The sequence below is a fragment of the Sinohyriopsis cumingii genome, chromosome 12 (assembly GCF_028554795.1).
Source record: "Sinohyriopsis cumingii isolate HCF-2022 chromosome 12, ASM2855479v2, whole genome shotgun sequence".
Taxonomy (NCBI): Eukaryota; Metazoa; Mollusca; class Bivalvia; order Unionida; family Unionidae; genus Sinohyriopsis; species Sinohyriopsis cumingii.
In genome coordinates, this window is record NC_142972.1 from 71848233 (window position 1) to 71865879 (window position 17647).

General features: G+C 35.2%; 1 protein-coding gene across 1 annotated transcript; it reads right to left on the reverse strand.

Moving 5' to 3' along the window:
* Positions 1-796: 796 nt before the first annotated feature.
* LOC149786730 (uncharacterized) lies at positions 797-5071 on the reverse strand. The gene is made up of 3 exons (XM_089975967.1): positions 5045-5071; positions 3265-3457; positions 797-1469 (listed from the first exon to the last, which is right to left on the reverse strand). Exons 1-3 carry the CDS (start codon positions 5069-5071, stop codon positions 1159-1161), a joined length of 531 nt encoding a protein of 176 aa, XP_089832093.1. The 3' UTR covers positions 797-1158.
* Positions 5072-17647: the final 12576 nt, after the last annotated feature.

Here is a 17647-nt window from a genome sequence, read left to right on the forward strand (position 1 = left end):
TTGAATGTTTGAAATCATAATGTGGGAAAAATATGAAGTCTTTCAATTGCAATTATCAAAAAGATGCTATGGAATTTAATGCCCATTTCATTTTGAGTGCAGTAAGGAGTATGTAATTGCACTTGTCATCGAAATTACAGTACAATTTCGAAATGTGTAATCAAGATTGAGAACCTATGACATAGCTCGTGTAATTCGGATTTGCAGAACTAAGAAAAATATATTTTGAGGACATGCAGGATGTAAAACTGTAAGTATATTTTATTTTGCCATTCTTATCACCAGCTGAAGAAAAGAGTATGTGACCTGTCACTTGTATATTATTTGTAAAGACCTTATCTTGTGTCTGTTATATAATGAAGCTAGCCTAAATCTTTAACATTGTATCAAGGCGGAATGTGCCAAAACAGCTGGTATGTGGCAGTCCACGAAACATCTGTTTTAGTTCATTCAGAAACAAATTTAAACAACTACAACATAAAGAGCCTCTTACGCGAGTGTGCATGATTTGTGTACAAATCAAAGTGCTGGCGTCTGCGTCCATTGTTTGTTTACAAAAGAAAGTAGTTCCTTTATGCACGTGAATGCTATATGTGTATTGTCGCGCGAGTTCAGTATCGGGTAATACTGAACAATTCTGACAATGTAAAGTTAACGGAGAAAAAATGTGCATATAATAATGTGTGGTTGATACAGGTGTTTCATATTCATAGAAATTCACCAAGTTGCAATTAGATGTGCTTTGGAAAAAAAATAATCATTCCGTGACAGGGAAACGTATAGAAAATAGCAACAATGAGCCACTTTCTCAGAGAATACTTTCAGCAGCAAACAAAAGAAGAGATTGGCTAAAGTAATAAACTGCTTACTAGAATTGTAACTCAGACAATGTCAAATATGCAAAAGTTACATCTGATTTGGACAAGCTTAATTAGTACAATATATGCTAAATAATGATTTTTTAATATATAAAGGCTACAATAATGATGATTTCAACATGAAATTAAAAGCTTCAAAATTTAAGCTAATTTTATACTTTACTTGGCGGCTGATTTGCTGGCTTGCTTCACATTATTCCAAGATAAGATTATCGTTACCCAGTGTTCATCATATCTGTCATTCTGAGCAGAGTTATAATACAAACGTTAAAACAGTTGCTTACATCCACTGATAGACAAACATGACGTTCCATGATCCTACTCCCTGGGAACACAGTAAATTGCACGAGCTCAACGAGACCTCCTTGTTATATGACTTACTTTCGTTCACATGCCCTGCGTAACACTCGCCGTAGAACTCAATTCCAAATAAAACGTACGGTGTTTCCGATACAAGCTCAGCGCATCGTATGACCGTTGTCTTAAGATTAGTCCAGTCAATACTAGCTCGAAGGTTTGCTATCAGATTTGGAAGATATTTCGGTGAACTGTGAAAACAGCCCAATGGCTGGAACCATCGTCCCTTAGCAACTGCAAGGTAAAGAAAAAATAAGTATCAATTCTTCATCCATATTTTATTTTGAGATACCTTCCTCGAAAGTTAAAACGTCTATCAGTTCGAAATCCTGAGTATATGTGTTCGGTTACTCGACCTTATTTTGTCTACGTAAACAAAAAGATGAAATCATAGAAATAACAAGGTACTATAATAACGTTATTTATTATTATTATTATTATTATTATTATTATTATTATTATTATTATATCTAACTGGTCTTCCCTTTCATAAACCTTCCGAACGCGAGTAAGTACTCGCCTCAAAATATTGTCTCTGTACGATTTTCATTTGGTCAAGTATTAAATCAACCACTCAATGTTAAACTCCAAGAAATGAAGTTTTAGTACAACTATCCTTTCATAGTAATCAGACTGCAACATTCCAGCTGAGTTTTTATCTCACGGTTGAGATGTTTTAACGAAGCAGGAAGGGATCCTTCAAAAACAATATGTGAACATGGGTACAGACATTGTTCAGCTTCATTATGTTTTTCTGGGGGGTCAGTTTGACCATCGTCAATGATTTCCACTTCGGTCTCCGGGCAAAACTCCAAAACCGTTTAAGATCTCTCCAAGAAATCTCGTCATATATTAGACTAGTGGTGTACATATGCCTAGTGCTGTTCAAAAGTCTGTAGTTTCATTTATTGGAACGCTTTCTCCCACTAGTCTTTTCATCTCCCCCCACCCCATCATTCCTATTATCGTTTCCGAAGCCAAATTCCATCCATCATTCATACTTTCGTTTCCGTCATTTATACTTTTGATTTCGAAGTATAATTCCATCCATCATTCATATTTTTTATTTCGATGTATAATTACAAAGCCGTTTATGCTATTTATATCTAGCTAATTGTACACATGGCCTTTTTCCTACTTCTTACAATTCTTGAGTTTCAATATTTTCCATGTTTTCTCTATTTGTCTGCCCATCCATCCATCCATCTATCCATCCATCCAACCATCCGTCCGTCCGTCCGTCCGTCCATCCATCCATCATGCACTTTTTGAATTCAGGGCAAAATTACAAAACTGTTTAAGATATATCTATAAAATTGCCCACTTATTTGACTAGTGGCATAACTATGCTTTTTTATTTATTATTCTTCGAATCAATTAATGAAAGTTTTCATCCATATGCTTCTTTATCTCTCCGTCATTCACCCTTTCATTTTCGGAGGAGAACTCAAACATCGTGTTCGAGATTTCTCAGTGAACTTTATACACATGTTATTATATCAGTGGTCTTGTTCATTTTGCTATACATCCTAAACATCGATTAATGTATATATATATATATATATATATATATATATATATATATATATATATATATATATATATATATATATATATATATATATATATATATATATATATATATATATATATATATATATATATATATATATATATATATATATACATACATACATACATACATACATACATACATACATACATATATATATATATATATATATATATATATATATATATATATATATATATATATATATATATATATATACACATATACATATATATATACATATATATATATATATATATATATATATATATATATATATATATATATATATATATATATATATATATATATATATATACCGTCACAAGAAAACCCACAATGTAGTCGCTATTTTACTTATCAAATGGGATAAAATATAAATATTACAGGGTAACTTGTCTGCTCGGGTCACAAACAATGTAGCTCAATGTAATAAAATATAGTATTTCCACCTACCCATGTTTGGTATGCAGTCTTTACAGCTGAGCACTATTTCGCAAGAACCGGATACTGTAGTAAGGGCAGATGGCCCAGACAAGATTACGTCATCTATGGAGCTAGTCGAACAAAGGTAACTCAAATTCAGGTAGTTTGGGACACATATTTTGTCCTCTGGGCAGTTGTGTCCCATGCAAATTCCTGCTAAGGCCTGTAATAGGAAACGTTTTTGATTTGCTAATATCTTTAACATTCACAGATTAAATACCAATAATTTGACCTTATAACTCGTATACAATTAAAAAATTATAAAACTACAATGACATGAAGGACCATGGTATATATAACTTTGTTTTAATCAGAACAGGTGCTATTTAATTTTAGTAGATATATTTATGATAATATTTTATGGTATATATTACTGTGGTACAAATATAGTGTTAAGCACTAACTAAATTTAAAAATTTTAAAAATTTCATTAAAGAGAAACGAAGTTTGCTAAAGTTTCCTTCTAATGACAAATTTATACAGCGAGTAATATATATTAAAATTACAGCATACGTGCAATATATATTTTTGGTTATATCACATTCAAATACACAAACTTGCATTTCCAACGGAGTTAAGATCAACTACAGGCAACTGTATATAGTCGGAGTGAATGATGTCTTCACATCCCCGCCCGCTGTGTCCGCTACAAAACATAGTTCTTAACCGTTTTCGGCTATCTACAATCTTTTTTGCAAATTGTTCACTTGCTTCTTTTCTTATTTCTTTGTTGAGTTTCTATTTTTAATCGTGTATATAAGACATACGTTTGATTTAAACACGAACGATGGTTTAAATGAAGATAGTAAAGCATTACAAATACCGCATGGTTAGCTTCTTGAACATTGAGTGCTTAACCATTCACCTACCGGTGTGTATATTGAAACGAGTGGGAAATAGGAACTAAGCGAAATCACGAACCAACAAGAGGTAATTAAAACACTTAAGTGTAGTTATAGTGATCTAAGTCAATATTGTGCTTTAAAAAAGAAAAATACTGAATCTTTGATTTCTTGAATATGCATGCTTTAATTCGCTCACTTTTAAGTTTAATGCATCAATAATTTCTTGTATTAAATGAGAGCATAAAATAGAGTGTGAACAAACTGTACATTGAATAGCGTTCTGTATAAAATGTGAACAAACTGTACATTGAATAGCGTTCTGTATAAAATGTGAACAAACTGTAAATTGAATAGCGTTCTGTATAAAATCTGATGTATTCAATTAATGTTAGTATGTGATATATGCCTTGAAATTTGCTTGGGATTGGATTGTATATTCGGTAGAGTGTAAGAAAAGGGGTGAATTACTGGTCCAAAACCTATATTCCATTTGAGAAGTAATAAAATGAGTCCACTTGTCTGTTGACCGCTCCAGTGGCCTAAGTGATTAGAGCGTCCGCCTCGTATGCGTGACGTCGAGGGTTCAAATCAAGGCCTATTCTTACCAAAAAACTTATTAAACTTTTTTCTAGCAACGCTTCGTTTGGCGCGCAGCATTAAGAGGTTGGTCAGCCTGGTGGCTGGATAATGTGACTGGGCTGGACATTATGCTACATGTATGTGGTATGACGCCCCAGTGCTAGATATCACTATAAACTGTCAGACATCGTAGCGATATGACTGAAGAATTGTTAAAGCTACTTTAAAAATCAAAATAGCTGTCTCTGTCTGTCTGTTTTTTTTTTCTCTCTCTCTCTCTCTATCACACACACACACACACACACACACACACACACACCACTTGCCTGTGACTGCAGATTAAATCTATTCATTTTGTCACATGCCTCCTACGGTATTTTTTCTAATACTTGAGAAAGGTGGACATTTACAATTTAAATAGCCCGAGCGCCCAGTCAGCAATGACGACGGTCTAGGTGTATTAATAACTCAAGGTGCAAACTATGACAATGTAATAAAATAAAGCAAATGTATTCAATAATTTCATCGACAAATTTCAAAATCGCAATTTATTTCTAACAAATAAAATCAATGACATATTAACATATGCCAATTGTTATTCCATACATGAAACTAATGTCTTAAGTGACAGCGTTTCCTTTCAGTGTTGTCTCCGTTACTCATCTGTCAATCACTGTCTGTCTCTTGTTTCTCTTTGGTACCTCTGTTCCGTTCCTCAGATACTTCCGGTGCTTTCTATCACGTGCTCCTTCCGGCACTGCACCCCAGTGACGTCACTATAAAAGCCTACCACGTGCTCTTCATGTCTCTTCCATAGTCTCCGATCCTTGGATGTCGACTCTAACACCCACCCGGAAAGCATCATCAAGAATTCTAAGGGACGTATATTCTTGTCTCCTTACTCTAACCTCAGAAAAATTCACCACAATCTTACGGACCTTTCATCAGAATAATGGCGAAAAAAATTAACAGGTCAACTCAAGCACTCACGTCTAAATATTTCATACACCCTTTGTTCTACAATAATTGTGCTATAATAATAATAATAATATTAATAATATTAATAATAATAACGAATTCTAATACATGCTTACACTTCCCTAATTGTTAAGTTCTCGAAATAGTAAACTATCCTCATCAATAGCAATCATACGCATTTCCTACCCTACGAACTATAAAAGACACTTACAAATACACAAATACCTAATTATGTTTGTTTAAGTCCAATAATGACCAATTCTTCATAATTCTCAATCTATATATTAGAATACTGATAACGCAAGTGCAAGTTAGAACACAGTAATCTAAACAATTTAGTGATGCGTTACGATGCAACATTAGTAAATGACACAATCCACTTCGATTCCAGTCCTATAATTTACATACGTTAATCTTGCATGTTAATAGTTTGCTATACGCTACTTTACGATATGTTGATAACTCAGCTATACGCGGAAGATTCCATTCTAGTAAACTAACTGTAATTCATAATGTATAAATCTTACAACACCTATTTCTGAAAGTAAGACCTGTTTGGGCGAAGATATGTTACCTCAAGAAGCCTTGTTCGCAAATACAAACCTAGAATTACAACTAGAATTTCCTACCCGACTTTAACGAGTGTGAAACCTATGCTAATCGGATTACAGTCTAATGGCTCTCAACGTCTCTATGTTTCCGCCCCTGGCGAGGTTCACACACGTACTGATTGAAAAATGGATTTAGTTCGAACATAAGCGGTTGCTTATTTAGACTCCGCCCTAGATCTGAATCTCTCAGGTTTGATTGGATACGGTCTGGTCTCTATGAAAAATGCATTGATTAACTGAACACTTACTTGTCACTCTCTGGTTTCCGTGTTCCCAAACCCCGCAATTGATTTCAAGTCGGTTGTGACATCACTGACGGATTGCAAAACAAACATAGGAGTCTCTACCTCGTCCTCATGGTGATAGAATTTCTCTTTAGGGGGCCCCGAGTGGCCGAGTGGTCTAAAGCGCTCACCGTTACGGATCACTGCCATCTCACCTCTGTCTGCGTGAGTTCAAGTCTCAGCCTCGGCTAACGTTGGTGCGTGAGAAAGCCTGCCAGTAGCTTCTCGTGGGTCGGTGGTTCTTCCCGGGGTTTTCCAGAGTTCTTCCTCCACCAATTATACTGGCCGCCATATATAGCCTATCTTGTGCTGAAAAATGGCGTTAAACCCTTCAACAACTACAACAACAATAGAATTTCTTTTGAATTTACCGCGGACGGGTTGTTGCGCAATGGTTAAACAACAGACAGATTTATTTTGTGTCCAGAATCGGGTCTACAGTCGTAATCTTACATAATACGTATTAACATTTTCCAAAATTGTGAAGGGGCAAATTTCTGGCGATCTATGAAGTACACATTAACTTGGGCCAGATAACAATTAATTAGATTTATGGGGACAGGCGCGTGTCAAATCGCCATACTGCCATGTTCGGTAATGTCTTTTCGAGGGGAGAATTTTAATTAAGCATTCGTTTATTTAGCCAACAGAAGACTGGTAGAGACAAAAGCTAACTTCGATTCCATAGTGTAAATGTCAGAAATGAAAGATTCCAGAACACTGTTACTCAAACTACAAGGTCAAGTTGAGCACGACTTTGGCGCCTCTGGAAAAAGGCGGCAGATATATTTGATTCTAATTGGTTAGGCTAAATTAAGGGCGCGTCTTTCACACGAAACTATTTGGGCATTAAATATTGTCTTTATTGAAACTCGCATCAGACTAAGCTTTTCTGCAAGAGAAAACAATTGTAAGAAGACTCGAGAGTAAATTTGGGAGAAATTCTCTCGTAAAACTGTTGTCCAAGAGGACTGTTGTCGAGATAAACCGACGAACCAAATTTGGCGGTAGAAGCGAGGAACGCTTGAAAGCTCAAAGGGAGAAAATAGCTCCTTTGACGTGTTATCTCTGAGACGTATTCTGAGACGTATCCTGTGACGTATTATCTCTGAGACGTATTCCGAGACGTATCATGTGACGTATTATCTCTGCGACGTATTCTGAGACGTATCCTGATACGTATAATGAGACGTATTATCCTGAGATCCAGGTATCTGTGAATCTACGTGCTACGCACAGAGTTGAGGGCCGAAAGAGACAAGACAGAGGGGAAGTCGAAGGAACAGCTACAGTGGAAGTGGAGTGAACCGGAGAAGCAGGTTATGCAATTGTACAAGGTATTGACTTCAATTGTTCACTCGATCCTATGATGAACTAATTCTATCTGTAAAACAGATCATCTACTTTATTTAAAATATATTTGTGTTTTGTAATTCGGTGAAAGTTTTATTTCTAGAAGCAGAGTATATTCCTGATGCAATGAATTCTCACAGTTGTTTCATGTACTTGATTACATTTTTGTTTACATGTACGGGGTCTCGTGTTGGTCTGTTCTATATATCTGCTCAGATCTCTATTCCACCTATAAGTTTCACCATTTATATTTATATTTACTCGAACCGGGCAATAACATCGAGGGCTGTCAACCTCTAGATAACGAGAACCAAATTAAGCGAACACCTTGAAAGAAGGTACAATCCGCCAACCCACCAACCTCTTGCAAGAAGAGGTGACTTTGTGTAAGGTTTCTACAAAGTGGACCGTGGGTCGTTTACAAAGGTGTTCTTTACTACAAATTGACTATAAGAAGATATGAATGCATGAGGCGTCAGCAAATTGTCCCACAACGTGACACATATGTCCTATGCAACACACATTTATATAAAAAAATTCAAAGCTAAAGAGTCAATTCATACCCACATTGCAGACATGCCGATGGTGCAACTGGACAGAATATATCTAATTCTATCCTCGGTTACGTATCGAAGGATCTTTAACAGAACTTCAAATGCCAAATTCATTTTTTTTAAATTGTAAATTAACAAAATTGAAAGCCAGTGTGAATAAAAAAGTGGTATGTAATAAATACAAAATCACACAATTGTTTTGTTCCGAGTCGAGGGAAAGAATGTGTTTGATACATAATAGGAATACAGACATCAGCTTGACAACCTCCAAATTTCTGTCGCATCAAACTCGGAACAAAACACGTATGAAGTTATGTATCTATATCATTGGCATTGTGAACACTGTATTTATATCCCTTTGAGAGTTTACACACATCGTTTCGGCAAATCTGGTTCTTGTAGGTAACTTGATGTAAGTTCAGTTACAATGACTTATTCAGGTCCAAATTCTTTTTTCTTTCTTACTCCACAGACTTTCACGAATTTGTGCCTCTAATGCGCGAGAGAGAATGAGACTGAGAGACAGAGAGACAGAAACAGATGGTTTCGACGAACTTGTATACTATATTTGATTCATTCAGAAACTAGGAATTGTTAAAAATTTTCAATTTATTTTCCTACTTTGCTAATGACTAATTAGTAGAAATTCAACACTACGTTAGATAGCTTAGAAGCATTATCCATTTGTTGAAACAGTGTTTATATACGTGCATTAATGCGCCGTTAGGCGGATCACAATTTGATATAGTGACAGTAGCTGTCTGTCAAATTGCTTCATACTAACACTTTGAATATATATATATATATATATATATATATATATATATATATATATATATATATATATATATATATATATATATATATATATATATATATATAAGGTGGAACTCTTTTTGCATAGGGTTAGGATTTTAAAGAAAAAGAATTATCCCGGATTTCCTCACTGGTTATACTGGCTATTTAAAAACGTCCTTGTATATCTTAGGTATTATTCAAAGAACCTTTAATTCCTTTTATTTTGGTGTACGATTGATGGGTGTAATATTGGTTATAGAGTATACAGCTTGGCCTTACTCCATAAGTGCAGTTTTCAAAAACCTGCTAGCTCCACTTGGTCATTTTCACTTCCTGGACTTCAGAGGTAAATTGTATTTAAAAAAAAGAGCTGATAACTTATTTTTACATTTTATATATTTGGTAATTCATCCATTGTACTTTCAGAAGCTGGTATAGTCTAGTCTGGCAAAAATCATTTTCTCTAGTTTAATAGGTGCTATAGATAGTGTACTTTGGACTAATTTAGGATGAGTTTTTTAGCACAAGGGAGCGGTCATCTTAGTTAGCAGTGTACTTAGATCATGTTCAATTCACTCCATTGTTCATGTTTAAAATGCAAACAATTTCACCTTACATACGTCATTCTTTCAAAAGTACATCATAACTTTTTGAGTGCGCGCACACACACACACACACACACACACACACACATACATACATACATACATACATACATACATACATACATACATACATACAACCACACACACACATTCTTATAGCTAATATTATCCTTTGTTAATCCTTAAAATCATTTGCAAGTGAAATCATCGCTTAATGGTTATAGCTCTTTGAAATCTTTGCAGTCTAGGAAAAATGAAAGAGTCATTTTCTTAACTTATAATAATTATTCTATCAGATTCAAATATTAAATCCGAATACGAGCATAAAGGTTATAGTGTATTGTAAAATGCTAATACTCTTCATCTATCAAACAACTTTTTTTCCTTCAGATCAAAGATATTAACAAAAGTGTAACTACCTCATCCCAATCCGTGATTGCGTAGTATACAACGTCACTTGTCCCACCAGTGAAATCTCCGGGAGCTGTCACATGACTCGCCCAGTTTAGCATACAAAGATCATCCCCGTTGACGTAATTGATAGATATGCAACGTCTCTGACGTAAACAGCGTCTAGCACAAAGTGACAAAAGCGGCACACTTAGGTTTAAAAAGGAACGATTTATCAAAATCTTGCCATTGGTGTCCAAAGATACTGCAGGTATTTGCATATGAGTGCAGGTAGAGTCCAGTGACCATGCAAATGTTAATGTTGAGGTCAACACTATAATTAACACAATCATTTCGTACAAATGGACGCATACTCTACGCTTTGACCTCTGAAACATTATGAAAGAAATCCAACTCTAGCTCTCCATACGGCATTAAATAATCTGACAAAATGTAATATTTGAGACAATTCTATGTTTTGGGATGAATAAAGCTCCAGAAAGTAATCCCGAGGAAATTACGAAGTTTGGCGCGATTGTCACAGCACGATATGTTTGTGTGACTATTGGCATCCAACTGAAACTCACATTACCAGGTAATCATTCATTGATACAGGAGTAGATCTATTCAGGCTGAAGTAACGCGTCGTCAGTCACAACACGGAGTCAGCTTTAACATGAAAATAGTTACAGAATTTTCACAAAGAAAATTCCCAGTGGAATTTTCAATTCCAAATCTTGCCAGTACAAGAAAGTTAACCCTATATGTGCCTAGTAAACATAACTCATCGCTTATCCGTTCACATCATATACAATATCCTATCTCTAATATAACGTGGCAGTAAAATGAATGTGCACTGACCTAACATTGACGGAACAAACTGATTACAGAAACTATGCCGATTGTTTATGTAGCATTAGTTCAGACATTCATTGGAAATGTAAAATAAAACTCTGGGGAAAAATTATCACAAACTGTAATCATAATACGTAATTGAACTTTTGTTAATACTCTAGAAGTAGCTATAAGAGATTGCCTTTAGCTTAAATACACGCTGCTTTATTCAATTAAGAATCAGTTCTTTGTGATTGAAATAAAAGTAACAATTTCAACTAATTTAAAGTTTCGTATTCATCCATGTCAGGAAAACAGTTAATGGTTTCAGATTAAAAGATTTTCGAGAGACAAAAATACAAGCCAAAGATGTGAAAATAACGAAGATTAATTTGTTCATTTTGCAAATGGGAAATCACAAGTAAATGCAGGTCGTTTTCTGCGGCTAACATTAATGAAAACATTAAAAATGAATCCTAGAAATGTTCACCCTCAGTTGTGATATCTTTGGTTTGCATATTCCTATGGGAAATCGTTGCTCTACACATTTTGCCATGTAAATAGTATCGATGCACGCTAAAAGGTGATTTGTAGTGTTAATGTATGTATTTATGTGTGTGTGTGTGTGTGTGTGTGTGTGTGTGTGAGAGAGAGAGAGAGAGAGAGAGAAATATGATTGCTACCCAAATGGCGTTGTTAAACGACACCAATGTCAGTACTGACTCTTTTGACCTCGGTATTTCTTTAAAACAATTTGGATTAAAATTTAATAATGATATACTCAGATGACACTGGACGAATTGATAAATATTTCTTTTTGCAACTCCTCATAAAACAGCAAACAACGAAATATGTATGCAACATTCTTGAAGATAAAAGAAAGTGTGCATGTTATGGTGTTATGGGTACGTGCCAACTGAGGAGCAGCTTAGATTGGAGACGGATAGACCAATACAAACAATCACTCCTCATGAAAATCACGTGACTCTAGAGGCTGCTGACTTAATTCTAAGAAATATATTCTGCTATTATTTAGGCTTCTCACAGCATACATTTTCAAGTTGATACTTGGTCAATATTTATTCCATTCAAGTACATAACATTCACATCTTTTAGCTGTTAAATACTTTTAAATCGACCAACGTAAATTTCTCTGGTCCAGAAAATACATTTATTCGATAATCGGTGTTAAAATAAAAGTGTAGGACATAAGTAAAACAAAGTGACATTTTTGTGGCACTTCCCATATAAAAAGTCGAATATCTGTATGAAAGAATATTTTTTTCCTTTGGATCAAAGTCTCTGAAATTAGGGTTTTTAAAAAGTACCATATCGCGCGAATTATAATAGATGGAGAATCTGTTAGGAAATTAGCGATCTCAGATTAAGATCCCAAAAACGATTCCCGTCAAACTTTATCACCTTTAATATTATTACTTCTCGAGCTTCTTTATCGCTAAAATTGAACACAATTTTTATTTTAAATCCGCAAGTAAATTTTTTTACTTATATGGCCATATTTTCTTCTTGCGATGAAGGTAAAACTTTATGCACTCTCGCTTATAGTATTTAATTTTTCTTTCATATTTTACTACATTTTAGAACTCAAGTGTAAATGAGAAAATCAAGAATACAAAAATGTGTAATCAGGACCGCACGTGTTTCAAATCTGAAACCGAACAACAACGTTGGAATCTTGATGAATTTTCGGCACTTCATTGACCCACCTCGAAAACGTGATTCGAAATCTTGTGTGTGTGTGTGTGTGTGTGTGTGTGTGTGTGTTTCACGCCTGCGATTAGTCCAATACCGATTTCACGACCACTTTGTCGCATTTTGTTTCCGGCTCTTTTAATCTTATTCCATGGAGTATTTCAGCCAATAACATACGTTTCAGAACAGTCAAAGCAAAGACAGCAAATAAAATAAAATGCATTTTACTTATACAATTTCATGATTTTAAATTCATGATTTTAAATACATGTTCAATATTCATCGAACAAATGAACAACACAGAAACACTTACTTAGCACAAGTCAAAAACATGCGAGTAACATTATGCAAAACATGTCCATGATGTTCCATAATATTGTTGTTTTCTACGTGTATTCGTCCTTTTGCAATGGGATAAAAGCCGAGTCAAAACAACCCGAAAAATTTCACTCAGTACAGAACTATCAAACTATGCCCATTCATCAAGGTCTTTGCCTGTTCATATTACGACATAACGTATGTTTATAAAACAAAGAATGTTTTGATGCTATGTCAACAAATGTTCTTTGTCTAACAGACGAATAGGCGAACAACAAAAAAATCAATAATAAACCGTTATATCAAAAGGTGGATATAAGAGTGACACCCGACTGTGTAGCTGCAATACCGTATGCTTTATAAGGAAAAGAAAAAGAAATTTAAAAGATTTAATACTTGTTCAAGGTATTATAATACCTGTGGGGAAATATATTGCTACAGGTGAGGAATACGCTTTTGTCACCTACCCTAAATTGTTAAGTCAATACCATAAGTTATGAAACCTGTTTTCCGATATGTAAGTCGTGTAACAGAGTGTGTAGTAGTTAACAGAGGAAGCAGTGAACCAGACTAGTCGAAGGGGTGCACCATTCGAAAAAAGTACTGAGATTCAATTCATTTTAAGAAGGAGTCATTCGAACCACCTCGGCTATTTATGCGAGATAACTAAATCCCTCCGATTTATGTTAGCCCAGTAATTTACAGAAAAATCATATATTTGTTTAGCTGGAAAAGTCTTCACAAATCAAAATGCACGCTATTCAGACTATCTCGATTATTTCTGTGAGGAATCGCAAATACAAAATAGTTCGATACATTTGCAGCTCTCGGTCAATCCTTGTTTCGTCAAGAACCGAGGTGATATGAATGGCAGCTATCGGCATATATTCAAGTATAATCTGTAGGACTGACCTTGAACTTGCGAATGAGATGGAATACGCTCATTATTTCTGGTCTTACTTGCACCTGAAGTGTGGCGCAGTTGTCAGTAAAATTTCCACTGGGAGATATTCATTGTTTCCGCCAAAGACAAATAGTTCTATGTGAACAGCGACCACGTGTCAAACTGTCCCTGCCTACTCTACCCGAATAAGTGAGATTCTTTCAAATCAAAATGTGTGATTCTCTAGAGCCCGATTTCAAAGAGGGGCGGACGTAAAGTGTTCTGTTTCAAATGATCCTAAAATCTGTAGAAAAGACCTAACAGCTGTACACGCTGAAATAATGTGTGTCAGACATTAACATATATAGATACTCCATATTGTTCTGATCGCAAAACACTGACTTTTCTGCCAGCAGTTGACCCCAAACCAGGGAGATTTTATTTACTCCATACAATACACAAAAAGGTACCTGCGGAGGGCAATCATATCCCGAAACAACCATCCCACCGAAAAATATTCTGAATTCATTGATGAATTCATTGATGAACGCCTTCGGCCTGTCGTAGAATAACTGCTGTCATACATTCAAGATGCAACGGCCAGTCTCAACAAACACATAAAACTAACCTTCCAAACAGCATTCTTCTCCTAACACCAACATCCGACTTAAAGAAGGTATCACATCCTCAAGGACGCATTAGATGGTGGCCATGATTCTACATACCATTTCGACAAATTTTAACACATGTTGTCAAGTTTAACGAGCTTGTATTTAACCACCAAAACTTCATGCAAATCAATGGAACTACAGTGAACATTATTTATTGATTTATCGTGTGCAGTGCATTCCCAGCCATTTTAACAGCCTCACCATCAGCAAGTTACAGGGCCTGCAGTCCACCGGGGAACTTGGTCAGTGGGCAGTTGTTCACAATGTGTGACATGGTCTGTAGAGCTACACAGCTACAGGAAGAGTCGGTGGCCTATCCCTATCGGACAAGGTTGACTGCACAACGGCCTGTCCTGTCCGGGAAAGGTTCAGCGTGGTCCACATATGTCGTGGAAGGTAGAAGCCAGGGGGTCAGACAGATGGCTCAGCTACGAGGGGGTGGTACGATTAAATGTACGTGAGAGTTATGAAATAGGTAAACCATTTTGTTTGATACTCGATCTACATTCCTGGAGGAGTAAATAGAAACTGACCTGTATTCGAAACTAACTGATTCTGACCAGTATATACTCCCAACCAGCTGTGACACCTAGCACGTAATATATAATCTTCCTTACGGCATGTGCGTTTGGACGAAAAACGCACATACTCTAAACCTGCGACGTTTGACAAGAATCTCGGAGAACTCAAGGGACACCTTCGAGGAATGTGTTAAAGAAATAGCTACATTGAAGAGGATATTACCAAAACTTGGCTGAGAGAGAGAGAGAGAGAGAGAGAGAGAGAGAAACCCTCATTAAACACAAAACATCAACTACAAGAAAAGGAAAGAAAAAATGCATCCCATTCGTGGTTACTTTCCACCCCGATGTCACAAATTTACAACAAATCCATTGGAAGCATTGACAACAGACTCAGTCTTTTATACGTCGGAATGGCATATCCAAGATGTTCATATCGTTGCATACCTCAAAATTTTCAAGAACTTCTGGGTACATGCAAAAGTAACTTCAAACAGTTTCAGGCACATAAAGCTGCAAGGAAACGCAATGCGAAATTTGCACACATATCTCAGCGACCAGAACGTTCAGAAGTTCGACGGCAAAAGTTAGCTACACTATCAGTCAGAGGTTAGTTTATCATACCGTCCACAAAGTAATCTATTTTATAACATGACAGACATGTACCACTCAAAATGTTGGGGAAACTGTTGATTCAAGAAAACGAACGAATAACCCACAACAGCCACATTCGCAACAAAATCAAAGCGACACTCATCAACCACTAAAACCCATATCGAGCCTTCTATCAAGTACTTTCACCCGAGAGAAAATCTGCACTGCCGAAAAAATGCAGACATTAATGAAAGCGTATATATACGATATTACTTTACATTTACATAAGAATATCACTCCATTGTGGGACAGGGAACAAAATTAATGTGAGAATTCTTATGTTACGTGTTTAGGCTCAAACACACAGTAACACAAGAAAGAATGAAAACAACAAGCTTTGAACAATTTAACAAATAATTTATTTCCCTGGAAAAATACTGTAAAAATGAAGAGAAAAAAGAACATACGGTTTTATGAATCAAATCCAAAAATAATCCAGGAATAATCCACGAATCCAGAGTCTTAGTAATGAAATATTCTAATGAATTCAAGTTCGAGTCCCAATGAAGAGTCCCAGATGAATGGCGATGACGCATACTGTATCCTTTGTGGTGTTGTAAGGTCTACAGTTATGTGTTATTCACAACCAATAACCAGGTGTTTGAATTAATGAAATGTCTTTGTCTAAGAATTCTGTATGAACACTCCAATTTTTCCAGAAAAAAGAATTATCCTTTAGAATCCAAAAATTTCGAATAAACATTAAAATACAACTCCAAACTGACACGTCAAAAGAAATATTTTTACGTCCCAGTGTTTAGAAGCCCAACTGAGAAATATTTCTATAACAAAGATTATAAGTAACTTGAAACGCAAAACAAATTCCCGGATGAGGGTCAACTTTCCAGAATCTTCGAGAAGTATTTATGTCTAAAACACGTAGTCGCAGTATGACCTTGACAAATAACAATCATTTTACTCTAAGAATAAGATAAAAATAAAATGTTGTTTACTTGTCTCAGCGATTTCTGAAATCAAGGTCGAGAACTAGGTCAGCCTTAGGTGTTTACAACTAAAGAGTCAAGGTCAAACTATATTCTGAAAAAATATCAGGTTCCTAGTAAACAAAACTACATTATTTTGACATATAATGAAATAAAAAGTAAAAAGATTTTAAAATTTACAAACAATTAAAATAAATCAAATATAACTTAAATCAAATATTCTTAACATAATGGAATAGTAGGAGAAACGTTTTAGTAATAATGACATAATGAAACAAAAATTAAACAACAAATGAAACAATAAATCAGGCATTAAAGTACTGAGAAACAGAGAAGAGAGTTTTATGAAAAGTAGATAAAAACTGTTTTCGCTAATTATTTTTAACACGTGGAGGTTAAACCAGTCCAGCTTTCGTTGTGGTCCAGATGGAAACTATTTATGCAATGGGCATATCTTTAGCCCGCTATAATGACAATGAATATTTTAATTTACGCCCAAGAGTGAATACTGACTAATAAAGTGATAAATCAATACTGACAAATAATGTGATAGATGAATACTAACAAATAACGTGCTGAATACTGACTGATAATGTGATGTAAACCCCCTTTTGAAAGGATATCAAGTATGGAACTTTACCTGCTATAGGTGAATGTGAACTGGAGAAGAAAATTTCGTAGAAATTATTAATGTTTGTTTAAGTTAATCGAAAGCTTGCATTTTTTCAGCTATTATTCAATCTTTTGTAATGTGGTCTTAATCCTTAGTAAACGTAAATTGTATTTGATAATTAAAACATTCATCTCCATTGTACCCG

Coding starts and splice junctions, on each gene's coding strand:
- LOC149786730 (XM_089975967.1), bottom strand. CDS start 5,071: ATGAATAGATTTAATCTGCAGTCACAG. Junction 3,458..5,044: donor GATTTAATCTGCAGTCACAG/GCAAGTGGTGTG, acceptor TTCCTATTACAG/GCCTTAGCAGGAATTTGCAT. Junction 1,470..3,264: donor AGACTGCATACCAAACATGG/GTAGGTGGAAAT, acceptor TTTACCTTGCAG/TTGCTAAGGGACGATGGTTC.